The sequence below is a fragment of the Lemur catta genome, chromosome 2, assembly GCF_020740605.2.
Source record: "Lemur catta isolate mLemCat1 chromosome 2, mLemCat1.pri, whole genome shotgun sequence".
In the NCBI taxonomy this organism is placed as follows: Eukaryota; Metazoa; Chordata; class Mammalia; order Primates; family Lemuridae; genus Lemur; species Lemur catta.
The window spans coordinates 62,815,629-62,835,064 of NC_059129.1; the positions used below are offsets into that span (position 1 = coordinate 62,815,629).

General features: G+C 33.6%; 1 protein-coding gene across 1 annotated transcript in view; it reads right to left on the minus strand.

Annotated features, from left to right (window-relative positions):
• Positions 1 to 19,436, minus strand: part of COL21A1 (collagen type XXI alpha 1 chain) — a 189,192-nt gene that overhangs the window by 97,313 nt on the left and 72,443 nt on the right. Inside the window, exons 4-9 of the mRNA XM_045543782.1 lie at positions 13,268 to 13,436; positions 12,961 to 13,177; positions 8,956 to 9,129; positions 7,727 to 7,804; positions 6,005 to 6,013; positions 5,627 to 5,710 (exon numbers count right to left, since the gene is read on the minus strand). Coding sequence (XP_045399738.1) covers positions 5,627 to 5,710; positions 6,005 to 6,013; positions 7,727 to 7,804; positions 8,956 to 9,129; positions 12,961 to 13,177; positions 13,268 to 13,436 — 731 coding nt within the window. The remainder of the gene's footprint in view (positions 1 to 5,626; positions 5,711 to 6,004; positions 6,014 to 7,726; positions 7,805 to 8,955; positions 9,130 to 12,960; positions 13,178 to 13,267; positions 13,437 to 19,436) is intronic.

The following is a 19,436-nucleotide window of genomic DNA, read 5'->3' on the forward strand; positions in this document are numbered from 1 at the left end:
TTTCTTCCTTTTCCACTTAAGAGTCAACATGACAAAATTCTCTATCACTGTAACTTTCTTGTTATTGAAGTTTCTCCTGCTGTCTTTTTCTATTGAAACACCATAGCAGCTCTTAGATCATTTATTCATCTGATCACTTATTCATAACTAGTGTTTTCTCAATGTTTTCCATTGGTTAGTCTTTATTTATCACTTGGACTGAGGCTCCATAACAAGATTTATATTTTCTACTATTTTTTTTTGCACAACACTGAGTATCAAGTAGAGATTCAATTTATGACTGACTTATTTCAAATCACATCTCCTGACAATGACTTGCTTACTTGCAAAATATTCATGTCAGCTAAACCTAAGATATCAAAAGGATCTGAGAAGGTTTAACATCTACTAATACTATAATGAGGCTGAAATCAAATTTTGGCACAAGGGACTCATGTTTTTATGCTGCATGAAATTATAAGACATACTTAATAATATTTTACATTAATCAAAATTAAGTTCCCAAGTGAAAATATCACCCACAAGATAAATCCAATGTGACTTCATAAGGACTATAAGACTGGTCAACAGCCTCAAGAGGGAAAATAATCTTTATGTAGGTTCTATTATTACTGTTAGATTTTACTGGTTATTTTGGCTATTGCCCTCACTGAACTATTTGTAAAAAACTGCTGGTAGGTTTCATGTTGTTTCCACAAAATTGGAAGAATAAATTTGGCTGACTGGAGAGAAGGCCAATTATAATAAAAATTTAATTTTATTATTATAATATTATTTCAGAATATTGTGGGGGTACAAACATTTTGGTTACATGAATTGCTTTTATACAGTTTGAGTCAAAGTTGTAAGTGTGTCCAATGCCCAGATAGTGTGCATTGTACCTGTTAGGTATGAGTTTACCCATTCCCTCCTTCCCCCTTCTACCTATTGCTTATTTTATGCTAAGCACTGATCTAAAAGATTTACATGCATTGAATTACTTAATTCTCATAATAATCCTATGAAGCAGGTATTTTTTTATTTCAGAATATAATGGGGGTACATTTTGGTCACATATAATGCCTTGGCCTCACCCAGGCCAGGATTACAAATATGCCCTTCCCCCATACAGTGCACTCTGCTGACTGGCACCCAATGAATATTACTACCATGTGAGTACCTTAGTGTTGATCAGTTAGTACCAATTTGATGGTGAGTACATGTGGTGTTTGGTTTTCCATTCTTGTGATACCTCACTTCAAAGGATGGGCTCAAGCTCTATCCAGGATAATATAAGAGGTGCTAGTTTCACCATTGTTTTTTATAGTTGAGTAGTATTCCATGGTGAACATATACCACATTTTATTAATACACTCATCGATGGACACTTGAGTTGTTTCCACATCTTTGCAATTGTGAATTGTGCTGCCATAAATATTTGAGTGCAGATGTCTTTATTGTAGAATGTCTTTTTTTCCTTTGGATGGGTGCCTAGTAGTGGGATTCCTGGATCAAATGATATTTTTATTTTTAGCTCTTTGAGATATCTCCAAATTACTTTCCACAGAGGTTGTACTAATTTGCAGTCCCATTAGCAGTATAAGAGTGTTCCCATCTCTCCACATCCACACCAGAATTTGTTGTTTTGGGACTTTTTGATAAAGGTCATTCTCACTGGAGTTAGGTGATATCTCATTGTGGTTTTGATTTGCATTTCCTAATGATTAGAGATGTTGAGCACTTTTTTATATGTTTGCTGGCCATCTGTCTTCTTTTGAAAAGTTTCGGTTCATGTTCTCTGCCCATCTTTTGATGGGGTTGTTTGATTTTTTTCTTGTTAATTTTCTTAAGTTCTATATAGATTCTTGTTATTTTTATTCCTATTTTCCATATAGGAAAACTGAGGCCCAGGGAGGTTAGATGACTTGCCCAAGATCCCACAGCAGTGGTAGAGATGGGATTCAAACCCAGCCAGTTCACCCCTAGGATCCAAGCTCCTAAAAACTACTATCCCTGCCCACATTAATATGCATAAACTGATCAGAACCAGACCTGGGTCCTGCTAGAAAATTTAACATGGAAAACAATGTCCAAATACATTAAATTAGACATATCACTCATTATTATATAACTGTGACTAAATTTCCAATCCACTTTATTCTAATTTAGTTGAAACATTTGCACATTTTGCATTTTTAAAAATATGTATTCAGCTGAAAAGCAATACATATTTATGGTGAGTTGAATTAATGCCACAAGATTTTTGAGTTGTTGACAGGAGTGGAAATGTCATGGACTAACCTAAAACATCTCTGAATATGGCCTCTAAAGTAGTACAATATAAATAATTAAAGTTAGAAACAGCTGGGCTTGCAAAAGTAAGCTAATAATATTTTAAGTTGCTCATTCAAGGCAAATGTCTTTGGAACTCTTCGCCTAGGCCCAAATACTATGTTTTCAAGCCTTCTTCTCTAAATTCTTACACCTTCATGCTACCCCTCTGGTCTTCACAGGAGTATCTAACTTAAGACCTATTCTAGCCTCCAAACCAACCTCTTTCCTCCTTTAGAACCCAAATACTCACTCCCCGAGGATAGGAGGAATCCACTTAGTCTAGGAAAAATAACATAAAAATGTTAATGTAACTATTCAGTGGCCCCCAAAATTTTTCAAAGGTTTTTGTGTTTTAGACAGAGGGTATCTGGAGAGTCCAAATGCATCTCTAATGGGTAGAATTATTATGATGAAACAACGGGCATCCACAGGGAAGTGGCTGCAGAGAAAGTAGTATTTCAGAGCAAAAAAGTTATTAAGAAATTGTTCCAACCTAGAGGAAGAAAAAAAATGCTTTCTTTCCACTTCTGAACATTTAAAGTTAGATCAAATGTGGAGAGTTGGTCCTTACAAATGTTCATGTGGCTACTGAAGTGGAGGAAGAAGCTGTCATTTGCAAATATGGGTTATTTGAAAGGGAATTGTTTGCAAATGGAAAATGCCCTGGATCTTTCACATAGAACAGAAACATGATCCCATATACGTTAATTGGGGGAAGAGGTGTACCTTATTTTTTCAACGATTTTCTAATTCATTCAACAAAAAAATTATGACTATTAAGCACTGTGCCAGACACTGGAATTTCAAAGGAGAACGTTCTGTTTATTAACCTTTATCACGAACAAAAGAAGTGCTTGCATATAAAGATGATTCCAACAGATTCCCTGATTTAGTCGTTCCCTATGTTTGGCATTAGAGATGAAAAAATGAATAAGCAATTCTTCAAGGGGCTCACAGTTCAGTGACATATTTTTCAATGCTTGATGAAGCATTATAATGACATAAGTCTAAGTGTGGGGCATCTAGTCAATTTGATACAGTTTTGCAACATGATTGTCATATTTTTCAGAAACTTAGCTTTAAACAGATGATTTTGTCTTAGAATAAGCACTTACCCACTTACCAACACAATAATTTTTCATCTGTTTCAATCTCATGACTCAATACCCAGGTCCCAAAACTATATTTCTGGCTAATAGGCCAGATCTGCTCTTCACAGGTGACTCTACTTGATAGACATCTGCAAAACTGTCCAGAAAGCATCTCACAAAAATGGGCAGTAAGTCTTAGTGGCATCTGAAGTGAAACTGTCTTATCTGTTTTAGTTCAGGTTCTGTTGAAAAGAAGGGCAACTCCAGAGTGTTACTAGGGATTCTGTTCTTCAAATACAGGTCCCTGATCTGGGTAAGGAACCATGTCCAGGGTAGAGCCCTAAAAGGGTGGAAGAGTGTGTGTGTGTTCCTGTCCTCCTGCCAGATTCTCTGAAGAAAATGGAAAACAGAACAAGAAGGCAGGCCAACTTGAAGATTGGTGGAAAACTGCTATTTCACTTAAAGTAGTAGGTGGCAATGGGGCTAGATTATGACTAAGAAAAGAAAATGAAAACGAGGAACACATGAAACTTGGAAATATTGAAAATTAAAGTCTTCACCACATAAAACAATGAGTGTTAAAAATTTAGTGTAGAAACATATGTGAATAAAAATTGGTATTACTACAAGGCATATATTGGACCAAGAATGAAGAATCGGAAAACCTCAGAGGCTTCAGTGCCTCTCCAGAGGTGGACAGCCCTCTGGAGCCCCTGGAGGTGCCTGAACCTCACTGAGAGTCAGGAAAGCACTATCTGAGAGGTCAGATAGTGTGGGTCTTTCATTTCCACACTGTATATCTTGCAGATAAAAATCATTTCTATGTATAATATTCCAAGTTGAATAAACTATATGATTATTTTTTTAAAAGAATCTACTGGTAGGGCACACTGAGCTGTCTTATAGGGTATATATTCCCATAGGAGCATCTTATAGGCATTTCTCCTTTATGTCAAGGCATTCTAGGTAATATATGGTTACCTAAACTAAAAACACTTGGATTAACTTTCCTAAATACAATCTAAAAATAGTTTACAATAATAAATTGATTATTATGTACTATAGTGACATTCCAAGTCAGAGATTTCTTTGAAGGAGATACTGAATGTATACTTCTTAAATTACATATCTTTCTTGATTTTAGCAGCTAATACGAAAACGAATGGAAAAACATGTACCAAAGATAGGAAGAATTAAATTATTTTAGCTCAGCAGCCTAAAAACTAAAACTTTTTCAGCTGTGGTGATTGAACCACTAGTCAAAAAATTCAGTCTAAATGAAAAGTGTGATTCATATTGAACAAAAATTATTATGGTCATTTCAACTAATAGGTGATCAATACACATAAACACTCTTTTTCTGGCTAGGAAATCATACTTTCTTTCAAATTACACATTATTTTCATTTAAGTGATATATTAAAATAATGTTAAATAAAGAAGATTTATCTATAAGTGGGCAAACCATTCAACTTCTCAGTATCTTAAGCTGTGTCTAAGTGATGCCACAATAAGTATCAACTTATTTAAAAACATACACATATTAAATAGCATAGGAGAATATTCAGATCATGTTGTTATGTAAAAAGTAACTGGTTACAAAATAGCAGGCATACCATGGCTACTTCAGTCATATAAAAATGTACATATACATATATACACAAATCAATATGTAGATGCAACTGGAAGGTATACACATATGGAAAACACTAAAAGAATATACTCCCCCAAAGGAATTATTACATGATTAAGTGAAACAAATATATATGCCTCTATTTTTAGAATTAGACATCAAACTTACAATATTAAAATCAATTTAAGATTTCTCCTTCATTTTTCCATCTGAAAATCATTTGTCTAATTAAAAATTTAGACATTTAAGAATTTAGAACATATCTTAACAATTGCCCTTCTTCATTTTTACCAGGCTGTAAGGAAGTTTCATTCTTGGCATCTAGGAACAGTATTTGGGGGAAATAAAAACAAACAAGCAAATAATACTCCCTCACTTTAATGTGTGCTAGGAGTATCAGTTTATGTGCAAAGGCAGTTCCAGATTAGAATATGCTTTAAAAAAAAAATCACTAAAACTTAGGTTGTCAACTGTTATAAGACATTTGCTAGAAATTTCACAACAGGGTCAATGGTGATTAGGAATTTTATGAGTTTACTCAGCTCTTCTTTGTGCATTAAAACAAAAATGGCAAATTTGGTATTACTTACTTTGGGGCCTTGTAGCCCTGGTTTTCCTGGAGGACAAATACAGGGAGCCGGAGTTGAACCTACATCACTGGGACCATTAAGGCACTACGAAGACAAAAATGGAAATAAACAAGCATGGAAGGATATGCAAGCACACACACATGTGTATGTATCTATATGTTTGTGTAAAATGGTAAAAATATCTTAGTCATTTTCCAATTTTATTTAGCCCGATTCAATGAGAAATTCCAAATCACAAAAATCTGTAAATACTAAATACATTCAAATTACATAAAAATGGGTTCTATTTTGCTGATATACTTACAGTTGATGGAAGGAAGCTAAACAGTCCCACAATGCAAATATTACCTTAAGGAGAATAATAGTATCCAAGCCTACCTCTCCATTCTGAAAGAAAAACAACAAATGTGTTTTAAAATATGTTTTTAATTAAATTTCTAAATTATCATCCTAATTTACAGATATTTCATTGTCCAGATTAGAGATATATGAAGTATCAAAATCAGCAAGAGCCAAAATATTTGCTTTCATCTATTCTAAAAAATTACTTGTCTATGCATGTTACTACTCCACTAACAATAGGATAAAGGAAGGAAATTAATAAAAGTGAAGAGTAGAAGAAGAAAATTAAAACACCACAGCTGCTCAATATAATAGCCATGCAAGATCAAAAATAACTCACGGTGAGATTTACATGCTCTCTTGAACTTTCTGGAAATCATTTAAGAGCCAGAAGAGAAAAGTCATTGGAGCAAGTCACAAACTATATGCATTAAAATTTTATGCACCTTATTTTGAGAAAGTTTCTCACTAAACAGTTTGTTTCTTGTTGAATAACATATAATTTTAAATAGGTCAATAATCTTTCCAAACAATAAAAAATTAGATCAAAAAATGAGAAGGTGGCAATGAAAGTATAAAAGGCAAACAAGCCACATGAAGTCACAGCTAAAAATAAGGAAGGAGACGTAAAAATATTAAAAAGTGGCTAGAAAAATTCAAAATCTGCAATCTAAATCTGAGCTTTTATTGTATGAGAGGGTAATGGTAATGGTCATATATCAATGCAGACATCAATAAATAACGTACAATGGACTCTCAAGTGCAATGGCTTATTAATACTTTTAGGGGAGATTTATATTCCAAGTTGTAAGTACCTAAAATAAAAAACTATAGTGTTTAAACAATTATCTACCTAGAAACCCCAGAATGAATCATTTCTAGAAGGTTCCATGTTTGATTTTATCATAGATCTTTAAATGTGCTGGTCTATGTCCTTAAGTTTTCAGAACATGTAGATTCACAAGTTATGCCATTTGATAGGAAAAAAGAAGATGATGACAGCATGACTATAAAAATTAAAAGAACCATGAATAACTCAAATATCACTGGGAATCTACATTGTCAAAAAGTTTTTCAACATTCTACCATATTTCCATTAACAACAATACACTATTTTTTTGCCCCGGGGAAAAGGGATTGATCACATTCACCCCCACACACAAACACACATGTGATCAGATGCTGTAACATTTTACTTATAATCTTTTTCCTCCTAACACATTAATGAAAATGGCTAAATAAATAAAAACATTGTTTATATCCTAGAATGATAAGAAAATCTTACTTAGGTAAAAACAACAAAAAGAAAACTATTCATTATAGTTTGAGGAAAAGTGCTAGTGCAAAAAATAAAAGTAATGATTTCTTCCCCTTCAAAACTGTGCTGTTTGGGGTGTTCTGTCCACACATTTAATTAAATATAATAATGTATTTCCCACACTAATATTCAGACAGAGCCTTCTGGAGTAGGTCTAGTGCTGCTTCACCTGAGCACTGCAATAGTCACAATCAGAGAAGACACGGGGAAAAAACATTTTCTTGTGGTCTTTCATTCATACTTGCACAGTGACACATCATAATTTGATTTCAATTATGAATCTCAAAATATGTTGGCTCCATGTAACTTTACTTCCATGACAGTAAAAAAAACAAAATTAACTCTATATATTATGTAAGACTCGGATATTATCTGCTTTTTATTTATTGCTTTAAAAGAACAAATGCAACACCTGGGGAAAAATAAGCCATTCTACTTACAAATCCAGGAATCTCACATGCAGTCTCTCGGTTGTTCTGTTCTGGGTCACAGTAGATTCGCAACTTTTGGACATCAAACTAGGAATACAAACCCAGTAGAGTTAAAGTTGAGGCACAAACAAATTGCTTTATAAGAGCAACTCAGATACACAGAAACAGCCACTGCAGTTAGTACTTGTGTAAGGTTTACATCAGAGCATTTAGCTAAAACAATAAAACACAAAATGTGAATACCTGACATATACTATAATGATGTGACGTAACATAACCCCTAGAGAAAAATTACATAGCACCAAGAGCAAATCTCTGATTTCCATCTAGAACCCAGTATAGTTTTCTTAGTAGCCCTGTGTTAAGAGCTAGTCTAAAAAGCATTTTCTAGGATACTTAAAATCTTTACCAGGTTTTCTATGCTTATCCTAAATCTCTGCAACATTCCTGATTATATATGGTGGCCTCAAGAAGTCATCTTTGGTTTCTTTGGTTTTAGAGATTTAGTTGCTGGCATGGAGTGTTGTGTGATAAGTGGGCCCAGCACCTGCTACCGTTTAAATATTTACTACAATTTGACTTGGAGTATTAATACATAGTAACCACATGTGTAAACACACATTTGAATATGACAGTCTTCCCTTAATAGGAGCAGAGCAGGAGAAACATACCTTTTCAAATAAAAGATTTTTCTAAAAATGGCTTTTACATACACACTTCTCCACCCAAACACAGATACTCCAGTTTAAAGAGATATCAAAAAAGTCAAAACAAAACGTTTTTAGGTATTACTTGAACATATTACAATAGCTTTATTTTTAAGTAAGAGTTTTGTTTGTGGAAAACCCTGACATGCATTAATCTAATTTTATCCTCACAGCTGCAAAGAAATTTTTATAGCCTCCACTTACAGTGGAAACTATAGTCTCTTTTCCAAATTCGTTATTTAAACTATGTATCTCCGGGGAAACATGAAATTAATGTTTCCTGGAAATGCAGAATACTACTTTGAACCCACAGGAACATTTTTCTAAGTATTCTTATAAAATAGAGGAAGTCCAATTTTGCATTTTCATACACACATATTAATTTCACTAATGAACTGACCACACTTTTGTTAAGTATCCTAAGGGAATTCGTAATTAAGTTAAATACAATTAAATATAGTAAATACCATTATAAAAGATAGCAAAAGTTTCATTTTATACAATGCAAAAATCAAATCATTATTTATCCACCTGAACAGTTTCTTCTTTCCCAGAATATTTTCCAATTTGGGTTTGCCCATTGATGAAGATTCCTAAAACTGGGTGTAAGGGCTTGTTTTCAATTTGTTGATCATCAATGTACAGAGTTACGTCTTTCTCCGTTACTAAGAGACGAATTTGGTGCCAGCCTTCATCAAATAAAGTCTATAGGAAGAAAGTATAGAAGAGTCATAAATAAAACCCCTAACAATCTTTTCTTTTATTAATCCCTGAGTTCTTATTACATATCCCAAAGTAGTTGTGCCAAACAATTTACTAAAACTCCCTCAAAGTCATAAATGAGTTACTAATCTCTGAATCCAAATGGCTGCTTTCATTCCTCATCCTATTTCCATCATTGCAACTTTGGACCCTGTAACTAGTCCATCTTCCTTGATATTCTCACTCAACTTCCATGATTCGAACCATCTTGATCATCTTTATTTCTTCCTTTCTAATTGCTCCTTCTCTCCCACTCTCTTTGAGGGCTCCTCTCTTTCAACCTGCCTTTTAAGGAGGGAATTCTTCACAGGTCTGTCCTTGACATTTTTCACCCTATCTCATCCATTCCCACAGGCCAATTACAATTTCTGTGTAATAACTCCCATATCAACATCAACAGCATAGACCTCTCTCCTACACGTGAGCCCTATAATTCTAATACTGGCTAGAATAATTTTGCCAGGATGTCTCAGAAATCAGCCTAACAGTGTACATAAAAAAATAAACTTGAACTATCCCCTAAACTTTCTTCCTCTCCCTATTTCTCTTGGATAATACTATCTCCTTTTCTAAAATTTAAGTTACTTTCTCTGAGTCAAAATAACTAGCCAGATGTAAAGTTCTACAAAATATGTTTCTTAAGCATGACTCAAATTCACTTCCCCATTTCCATTTTTACTACCATAATTTAGTTTATGGATATCTTGCTTCTATTGCAACAATTTTCAAATATATCTCGATCTCTGACATTTTCCTCTCCAAAACATCCTTCATACTGCCACCAGAATTAATCTCTCTCACTAGAGTTTTGTTAGTGGAGATGTTCCATCTTATTAATCTCTGTATCCTCAGGACCTGGCATAATTCCAGAGTAAAGTTGAAACCATCATTATGAAAAGAAGGAAAGGAGAGGAGAGGATTGCTTTGACCATGACACACCAATGGTGAAGACCTCTGGATGGAATCCTGTCATTCACTGAATGAAGCCCAAACCACTTTGTATAGCTTCCCAGACCCCTCACAGATTGGATTGACACCTTTCTAGCCTTTTCTTCCATGCATCTTATACTCCAAATACACAGACACCACTTTATATTCTCTAAATAAAAACCTGCATTTTACTACACAAATGGCTACTCAATATGGAACCATTAACTTAATGTCCTCTTATATCTCTCTCCATCAAAATCCTACATAGCCTTCAAGATCCAGTCCAAAATCATCTCATTTATGAAGATTTTCCTATATTTTGTGTTAGAACCCATTTTCCCCTTCACACTCCGCTAATGCTTTGTACTTCTATTTGATAACATTTGCCTTGAATATCCCATTATAAATAAGCTCCTTAAAATTAGAAACATGCCTTATTCATTTGTCATTTCTTATATTAGGTTATTAAGTATGGACTGTTCAATTTTCTCAAGTACTAAGTTTGACAGTTGATATCTCTGACATTTCACTTTGACACTTCTTGGTTTTTGTCTTGTTTTTTTTTTATTGTGAAGGTTTATCCTCATTCTTTCAGATGCACATTTTGGCTTATAATTATGTTACAAAATTTTTTTAGAGCAATTTTTGGGAGATCATGGATAAGTAAAAAATTTGTGTTATTTTTGAATATGAGTTCTATCATGGAACAAATGCTGCACAAACAGCTTGAAATACCAATGAAGTATTTGGGAAGGATATGCTAATGAATGCACCGTACATTAAAAGGGATGGGAAGTTCTGTTCTGATGATTTTCATCTTGAAAATGAGCCACGTGGGTGACCTGAGACCAAGGTGGATAATGAGGAGCTGAAAGCTATAGTGGAAGTGAATCCATCTCAACCTATGTATGAATTGGCAGCAAGGTTTGATGCTACTATTCCAACAATATGGGACCATTTGAAACAAATCAGCAAGGTAAAGAAGTCAGATAAATGGGTTCTGTGTGAATTGAATGAATATCAGAAGAGAAATCGTCTTGAAGCTTGCCCTTCTCTGTTGTCACAACATAAAGGCGAACCATTTCTACATCGTGTTGTTATATATGATGAAAAATGAATTCTTTTTGACAATCACAAGCATTCATCACAATGGCTGGATAAAGATGAAGTGCTGAAATACAATCCAAAACCGAATGTTCATCACAAAAAGCTAATGGTGCCTGTTTGGTGGTCAAATGCTGGTATTATCCACTACAGCTTCATGAAATCTGGTCAATTGATTGCAGCAGATGTCTACTGCAATCAATTGGATAAAATGATGAGGATGCTTGTGATTAAACAGCCAAGATTCATCAATACAAACAAGTCAATCCTCTTGCAAGACCACATGCTGCAAAGAACAATGCTGCTCAAACTACAGAAGCTGGACTTAGAAACTCTCTGTCATCCACCATATTCATCAGACCTTGCACCAACTGACTACCACTTCTTCCAGGCTTTGGACCACTTGTTGCAAGGAAAAATATTCAATTTTCAACAAGCTGTGGAAAATGCCTTTTGCAATTTCACCGCCACTTGCTCTCCAGGCTTCTTTGTTGCTAGCATAAACAAGCTACTATTAAGATGGCAAAACTGTGTTGACAGTTTAGGTACACACTTTGATTAATTGTACTGCTTCTTGTTTGAGATACAGTAAACTACAACTTTGCTTTGAAATCAGACATTTCATATTTAATGCCCTAATAGAACCTAGCACATTGGCTTCAGTGAAGATAGCATATGATAAACATTTTTAAATTTAATATGCCTACTGAGTGAAGAAATTGCATAAATGCATATTTTTATATATAACCATGTACATTCCCAAATTGTATAATATACCTTTAGACTACCATAATTATAATAATGAACAAAAGTTAATTGCTTTTATTATTGCATCTGTATTCTGAAAACACAACTTGGAAAATAAACTTTGTAAAAGTTTATCTATTTTATTAAATACATATTCCTTTTTAGGAAATAAAATGTCCTCCTAATTAAGGTAAATTCTGTACTCAGTATCTACATGGTATGTATGTATATATTTGAAACAGGGTCTCTGTTGCTGGGGCTACACTGCAGTGGCATCATCATAGCTCACTGCAACCTCAAACTCCTGGGCTCAAGCGACCCTCCTGCCTCACCCTCCTGAGTAGCTGGGACTGAGTAGCATGGTGTGTGCCACCATGCCTGGCTAATTTTTATATTTTTAGTAGAGATGGAGTCTCCCTATGTTGCTCAAGCTGGTCTCAAACTCCTGGTCTCAAGTAATCTTCCTGTCTCAGCATCTCAAAATGCTAGGATTATAGGCATGAGCCACCACACCTGGCTTCTCCCTGGCATTTAATATTCTAGGAGATATGTCTTTATCTCAATATCCTGTAGGACACACAGTGTAAAACAGACCAACATGGACTTTGAAATCAACCAGACCAAAATTTAATTCTTGATATCATCACTTATTAACTGTGCTATTTTGAGGGGGAACTTAGTAGCCTTGAATATTGGTTTATTTGTCTGCAAAATGAAGCAATAACTTCTCTGTTGGGTGGCTATTACAATTAAATGTGCCTGGCATCTAGTAGTAGGCATTCAAATCTTGTTAGTTCACCTCAGCCCTTATCCCTCATTAAGAAACAATTTTCCTTCCTCTGTTGCTTTTCTTCAATAAAGCAACACTAAAATATGCAGTCAAAAATCTCTCCAGTCATGTTAAAATTATAGCTCTCTTCCTCTGACACACACTAATTCAATGATACTTCCCCATGAATACCATAATCATGATACTATCCCAGGCATCTTTACCTTAACTTGAGGGTCAGCAAAGGTGACCACTTGTGACCCATTAATTATGCTGGTGGTTGTAAATAATAAGGTTTTGTCCACACCATTTAAGGTAACTGCTATCTGTGGCCTTCCATCAATGGTTAATATTCTCCATAGATCCCACATTTTCTTGACCTTAAATCTCTGAGTGGAGACAAATACATATGATGGAGGAAGACCTTCTGGGAAAACATTGCTAGAAAAAGAATAACATGTGTAACTGTAAAGAATTCTCAACACATCTAGAGTTCTATTTTTAAAAATTGCATCAACATATAATGTTTACCTTGTGGATTCTGATAAATCAACTTTTGATGTTACTTCATATCCTTTTATCTTTGTTAGTGAAAGCTGGATTCTTTTCTTAACCTTTTTCTTTACACCCAAACCTAAAAGAATATCAAATCCCTTCTCATCGCGAGCTGCCACTGGAATTCGTGTTGGACAGACAGATTCTATAAAGCAAAAGCAGTAAAGTTGGTTAATCGTGGACTATTCCAACAAGAAAATAAAAATAAAGAGAGGAAAATACTAGAGAATATAAGAATTATGAAATCTATATATGTATATAAATGTATCCAAATATATTTTCTGTATGTATGTAAATATATTTTTTGGAAAAATGCGGATGTATTTTAGGCACTTGAGAGTAGGGTCTCAATTGTCTTTTTTTCCTAAAGAGAGATAAAAATAAAAACAAAACTGTAAAAGGAACATGTGCTAATTGAATATCTTAGGGTAGCAATACACTGAAGTTTGTGATATGAGGCAACCTAATACCTTAGGAGTAGAAGGATACTGAAACACTATTCATGATTCTCATCCAGGATTCGCTATTAATTAGTCATGTTAACTTGGATAATGCTTTTAAATTTCTTGGATCTTTAAGATGAGTTATAAAATTCCTTTCTTGCATTCCCAGCATTTGAGAGGTAAAAAGTATTTATTGTTCTTTATATTCTTTCCAGCTCAAACAACTTATAATTCTACAGCTCAAATATCATTGGGTCTAACACCTTGGATAAAACTTAACCTGGATCTTACCTATTAAGGAAAGTTCTTCAAATAGGACCATCTCATCTATTATTAATTATATATGTTAATCATATTTAGGAATAAGTAAAGACTATTTCCTTAAGAACAACCACTAATGTTATATATTCAACTATATAAGTAATAAATAGATGATATACTTTAGCTAAAAAATACAATAACTAAACTGAAAGATTCACTAGAGGAGCTCAACAGCAAACTTGATCAAGAATTACCAAACTCAAGGGTAGGTCAGTTCAAATTATCCAGGCAGAAGAATAAAAAATAAAAAAAGAATAAGAAAGAGTGAAGAAAGGCTAAGAGACTTATGGAACACCAACAAGAACATATGCATTTGGGAAGTTCCACAGAAGAGAGAGTGAAAAAAAGGACAGAAAGTTTACTTAAAGAAATAAGGCCAAAATCTTCCCAAATCTGGGAAAGGATATGGACACCCAAATTCAAGAGGCCTAATATATGCTAAATAAGTTGAAACCACAAACTCCACATGAGACACATTATAATCAAATTGTCAAAAGTTAAAACAAAGATCACATTTTGAAAAGAGAAATCTGTTATGTACAAGGAAACCTTGTATATAAGACTATCAGTGGATTTCTCAACAGAAGCTTTGCACACCCAGAAGAAAGTGAGATGATATATTCAAACTGCTAAAGAAAAAAATGCCAAGAATACTATGTCTGGCTCCTTCAAAATGAAGGAGAAATAAAGATTTGCCTAGATAACAAAAGCTGAGAGATTCATTACCACCAGACCTTCCTTATCAGAAATGTTGAGAAAGTTCTTCAAGTTGAAACAAAAGGATGTTACACAGCAACACAAAAGCATGAGAAAGTATAAAATTCTCTGGTAAAAGTAAACATGTAGACAGACACAGAATACTATAATATTGTAACAGGTATATAAATGACTTAATTCTGGTGTAAAAGTTAAAAGAGGAGGCATAAAAAATAACTATAGCATAAAATGTTAATGAACACAAAATATAAGAAGATGCAATTTGTGACATCAATAACATAAAGAATGGGTAGTAAAAGCATAGAGAATTTATATGCAATTGAAGTTGTTACCAGCTTAATATGAATTGTTATATGATATTTTATGCACCTCCATGGTAACCACAATATAATGCCTATGAAAGATAAACAAAAGAAAAAAAAACAAGGAAACACAAGGACAGACAGCAAAATAGAAAATAGGATAGACAGATAATAATTAACAAGATGACAACAGTAACTCTTCCCTATCAGTAATTATTTAAAATCTAAATGGATTATGCCGTCCAAAGTACAAAGAGAGGCTGAATGGATTTAAAAAAAAAAAAAACAGATCCAACTATATGTTGTCTATAAAAGACTCATATTAAATTTAAGGACACAAAGTGAAGGGATGGAAAAAGATGTTCTAGGCAAATGGTACCCAAAAGATAGCCAAGATGTCTATATTTAGACAGTAAAAAACTGTCACAAGAGATAAAGAAGGATATTCTATTATGACAAAAGGGTCAATTCACCAGGAAGATATAATAATTATAAAAATATATGCACTCAACATCATGACACCGAAGTGTTTGTATGAAGCAAACATTTACAGAACTGAAGGAAGAAATCAACACCAAAATGTTTGTATGAAGCAAACATTCACAGAACTGAAGGAAGAAATTGACAGGAACATAATAATAGTAGGAGATTTCACTAATTATTACAGCATCCAAGCAGAAAATCATTTCAATAATGATTAGACCATACAAACAGAAGATCAATAAGGAAAGAGAAGACTAACATAATACTATAGACAAAATGAACCTAACAGACATATACAAAATATTCCACCCAATAGCAGCAGAATACACATTCTTCTCAAGTGCACATGAAACTTTCTCCAGGATAAATCACATTTTATGTCACAAAACAAGTATTATTTAAGAAGATTAAAATCATACCAATATAGTTTCCAAACACAATGGAATGAAACTAGAAATTAATGGCAGAAGGAAAACTGGAAAATTTGCAAATAGAAATATCTTGAACAACAATTGGGTCAAAGAAATCAGAGGGGAAGTTAGAAAATGCCTGGTGATGAATGAAAACAAAAACACAACATATTAAAATTTATGAGATGCTGGAAAAGTAGTACTAAGAGGGGAAGGGAAGCAATAAACGCCTACATTACAAAAGAAGAAAGATTTCAAACAACTTAAGTTTAGACCTTAAGGACCTAGAAAAAGAACAAACTAAGCCCAAAGTTACCAGAAAGAAGGAAATAATTTAGATTAGAGCAGAAATAATTGAAATAAAGAATATAAAAACAATAGAAAAATATTAACACATCTATGAGTTCCTGTTTTGGAAAGACCAATAAAACTGACAAACCATTAGCTAGATTTAAAAAAAAAAAGAAGATTCAAATAAAATAAAAAATGAAAGAAAAGATGTTACAATTGATGCCACAGAAATAAAAAGGATTTTAAGAGACTACTATGAACAACAATATATCAACAAATTGGTAGCCTAGAAGAAATGGATAAATTCCTGAAAAGATACAACCTACCAAAACTGAAACATGAGGAAACAGACTATCTGAACTGACCTATAATTAGTAAGGAGATTAAATCAGTAATTGAAATACCCAAACAAAGAAAAGCCTAGTATAAGATTGCTTCACTGGTGAATTCTAGCAAACATTTAAAGAAATAATACCAATCCTTATCAAACTCTTTCAAAAACTTTGAATAGGAGTGAACTCTTCCAAACTCCTTTTGTAAAGCCAGCATTATTGTGATAATCAAAGCCAGAAAAAGACACTACAATAAAACTACAGGCCAATATCCCTTATGAATATAGATGCAAAAATCTTCAACAAAATACTAACAAACTGAATTTAATAGCATTTCAAAAGGATCATACACCACGATCAAAGGGATTTATCTCTGGGATGAAATACAGTTCAACATATAAAATCAATGAATGTGATACATAACGTTAACAGAACTAAGGATAAAGATAACACAATCATCTCAATAGATACAGAAAAAGCATTTGACAAAATTCAAAACCCTTTCATGATAAAAAAACACTCAACAAGGAATAGAAAGAAATTACCTTAACATGATAAAAGCCATATATGAAAAGCCTCCAGCTAACTTCATACTCAATGGCAGAAAGTTAAAAGCTTTTCCTCTAAGATCAGGAACAAAACAAGGATGTCCACTCTCACTTCTATTTGACATTGCACTGGCCAGAGCAATTAGGCCATAAGTAAAAGGCATCCAAAACAGAAAAGGAAGAAATAAAATTATCTCTGTTCAGAGGTGACATGATCGTATATGTAGAAAACCCTAAAGATTACACACAAAAGATCCCATACAAAATAAAACTCTTAGAATAAACCAATTCAGCAAAGTTACAGGGTACAAATTCAAGATAAAAAAAATCAATTGTGTTTCTATACACTAACACACAATTAGAAAACAAAATTACAAACACGATCCCATTTACAACAGCATCAAAAAGAGTAAATACTTAGAAATAAATTTAACCAAAGAGATGGAAGGCTAGTACACTGAAAACTACAAAATATTGATGAAATTGAAGAAGCAAAAGTAAATGAAAATATATCCTGTTATCACAGATTGGTAGGCAATTTTATTAAAATATTGATACTACCCAAAATGTCCTACAGATTCAACTTAATGAAATCCTTATCAAAATTCCAATGGTATTTTTCACAGAAATAGAAGAAGCAATCATAAAATTCATATGGAACCTCAAAGAACCCCAAAAAGCCAAAAGAAACTTGAGAAAGAATAACTAAGCTGGAAGACTCACACTTCCTGATTTCAAAATATATCACAAAACTACAGCAATCAAAACAGTATGGTATTGGCAAAAAAAACAGACACACAAACCAATGGAATAGAATAGAGAGCCAAGAAAACAACTTTTGCATCTATCAGTGAAATGATCTTTGACAAGGGTACCGAGACTGCAAAATGGGGAAAGAATAGTCTCTTTAACAAATGGTGCTGGGAAAACTGGATATCCACATGCAAAAAGAAAAATGACATCAGACCCTTATCTTCTACCATACACAAAAATTAACTCAAAATGGATTAAAGACTTAAACACAAGATCTAAAACTAAAATTGCTAGAAGAAAACACAGGGGGAAATCTTCATAGCATTTGTCTGATAATGATTACTTGGATTGATATCAAACACACAGGCAACAAAAGCAAAAACAGACAAGTGGGACTATGTCAAACTGAAAGGCTTCTTTGCATCAAAGGAAAAAATCAATAGAGTGAAAAGGCAATCTTAATAAATGGGTCAAAAGATTTGCAAACCATACGTCTGACAAGGGTTAATATCCAAAACTCTTACAACTCAATGACAAAAAAAAAAAAAGCCTGATTGAAAAATGAACAAAGGACTTGAATAGACATTTCTCCAAAGAGGACATGCAAATCATCAACAGGTATATGAAAAGATGTTCAACACAACTAATCAACAGAGAAATACAAATAAAAACCACAAGGAAGTATCACCTTAGACATATTAAGATGTCTGTTACCCAAAAAATAGATGAGAAAGAAGGAAGGGAGGGAGGGAGGGGCAGAGGAAAGAAAGAAAAATAGAAAGTGTTGGCAAGTAGGTGGGGAAATTGAAACTCATGTGCACTGTTGGTAGGAATGTAAAATGGTGCAGTCACTATGGAATACAGTATGGAAGTTCCTCAAAAAATTAAAAATAGAATTACCATATGATGCAGCAATTCCATTCCTACGTATTTATCCAAAAGAATTGAAAACAGGATCTTGAAGAAATATTTGTACTCCCAGGTTCATATCACCATTGCTCACAATAGCCAAGAGGTGAAAACAACCTAAATAATGTCTAAGGATGAATAAATGCATAAGGAAATTGTGGTATACATATATGATAAAAGGTTATTCAACCATAAAAAAGAAGTAAATCCTGTCATATGCTATAATGTGGATGAACCTTGAAGACATTATGCTAAGTGAAATAAGCCAGTCACAGAAGGACAAATACCGCATGACTCAATTCTATGAGGTATCTAAAGCAGTCAACATTATATAAATAGAAAATAGAATGGTGGTTGCCAGAGGCTAGAAAGAGGGAAAAATGGAAAGTTGTTATTTGATGGGTACAGAGTTTCAGTCAAGCAAGATGAAAAAGTTTTAAACATCTGTTGTACAACATTGCTCTTATAATTCACAATACTGTACACCTAAAACTTTATTAAGAGAGTAGATTTCATGTTATGTGTTTTATACAAGGAGGGGGGAGAGGAGGTGAATTAGTAGTGGTAGTAAGAGTAGTAGTAATAGACTCTCTCACAGATAAAGAAACCACTGCTCATCACAAAATGGCGGTCCCG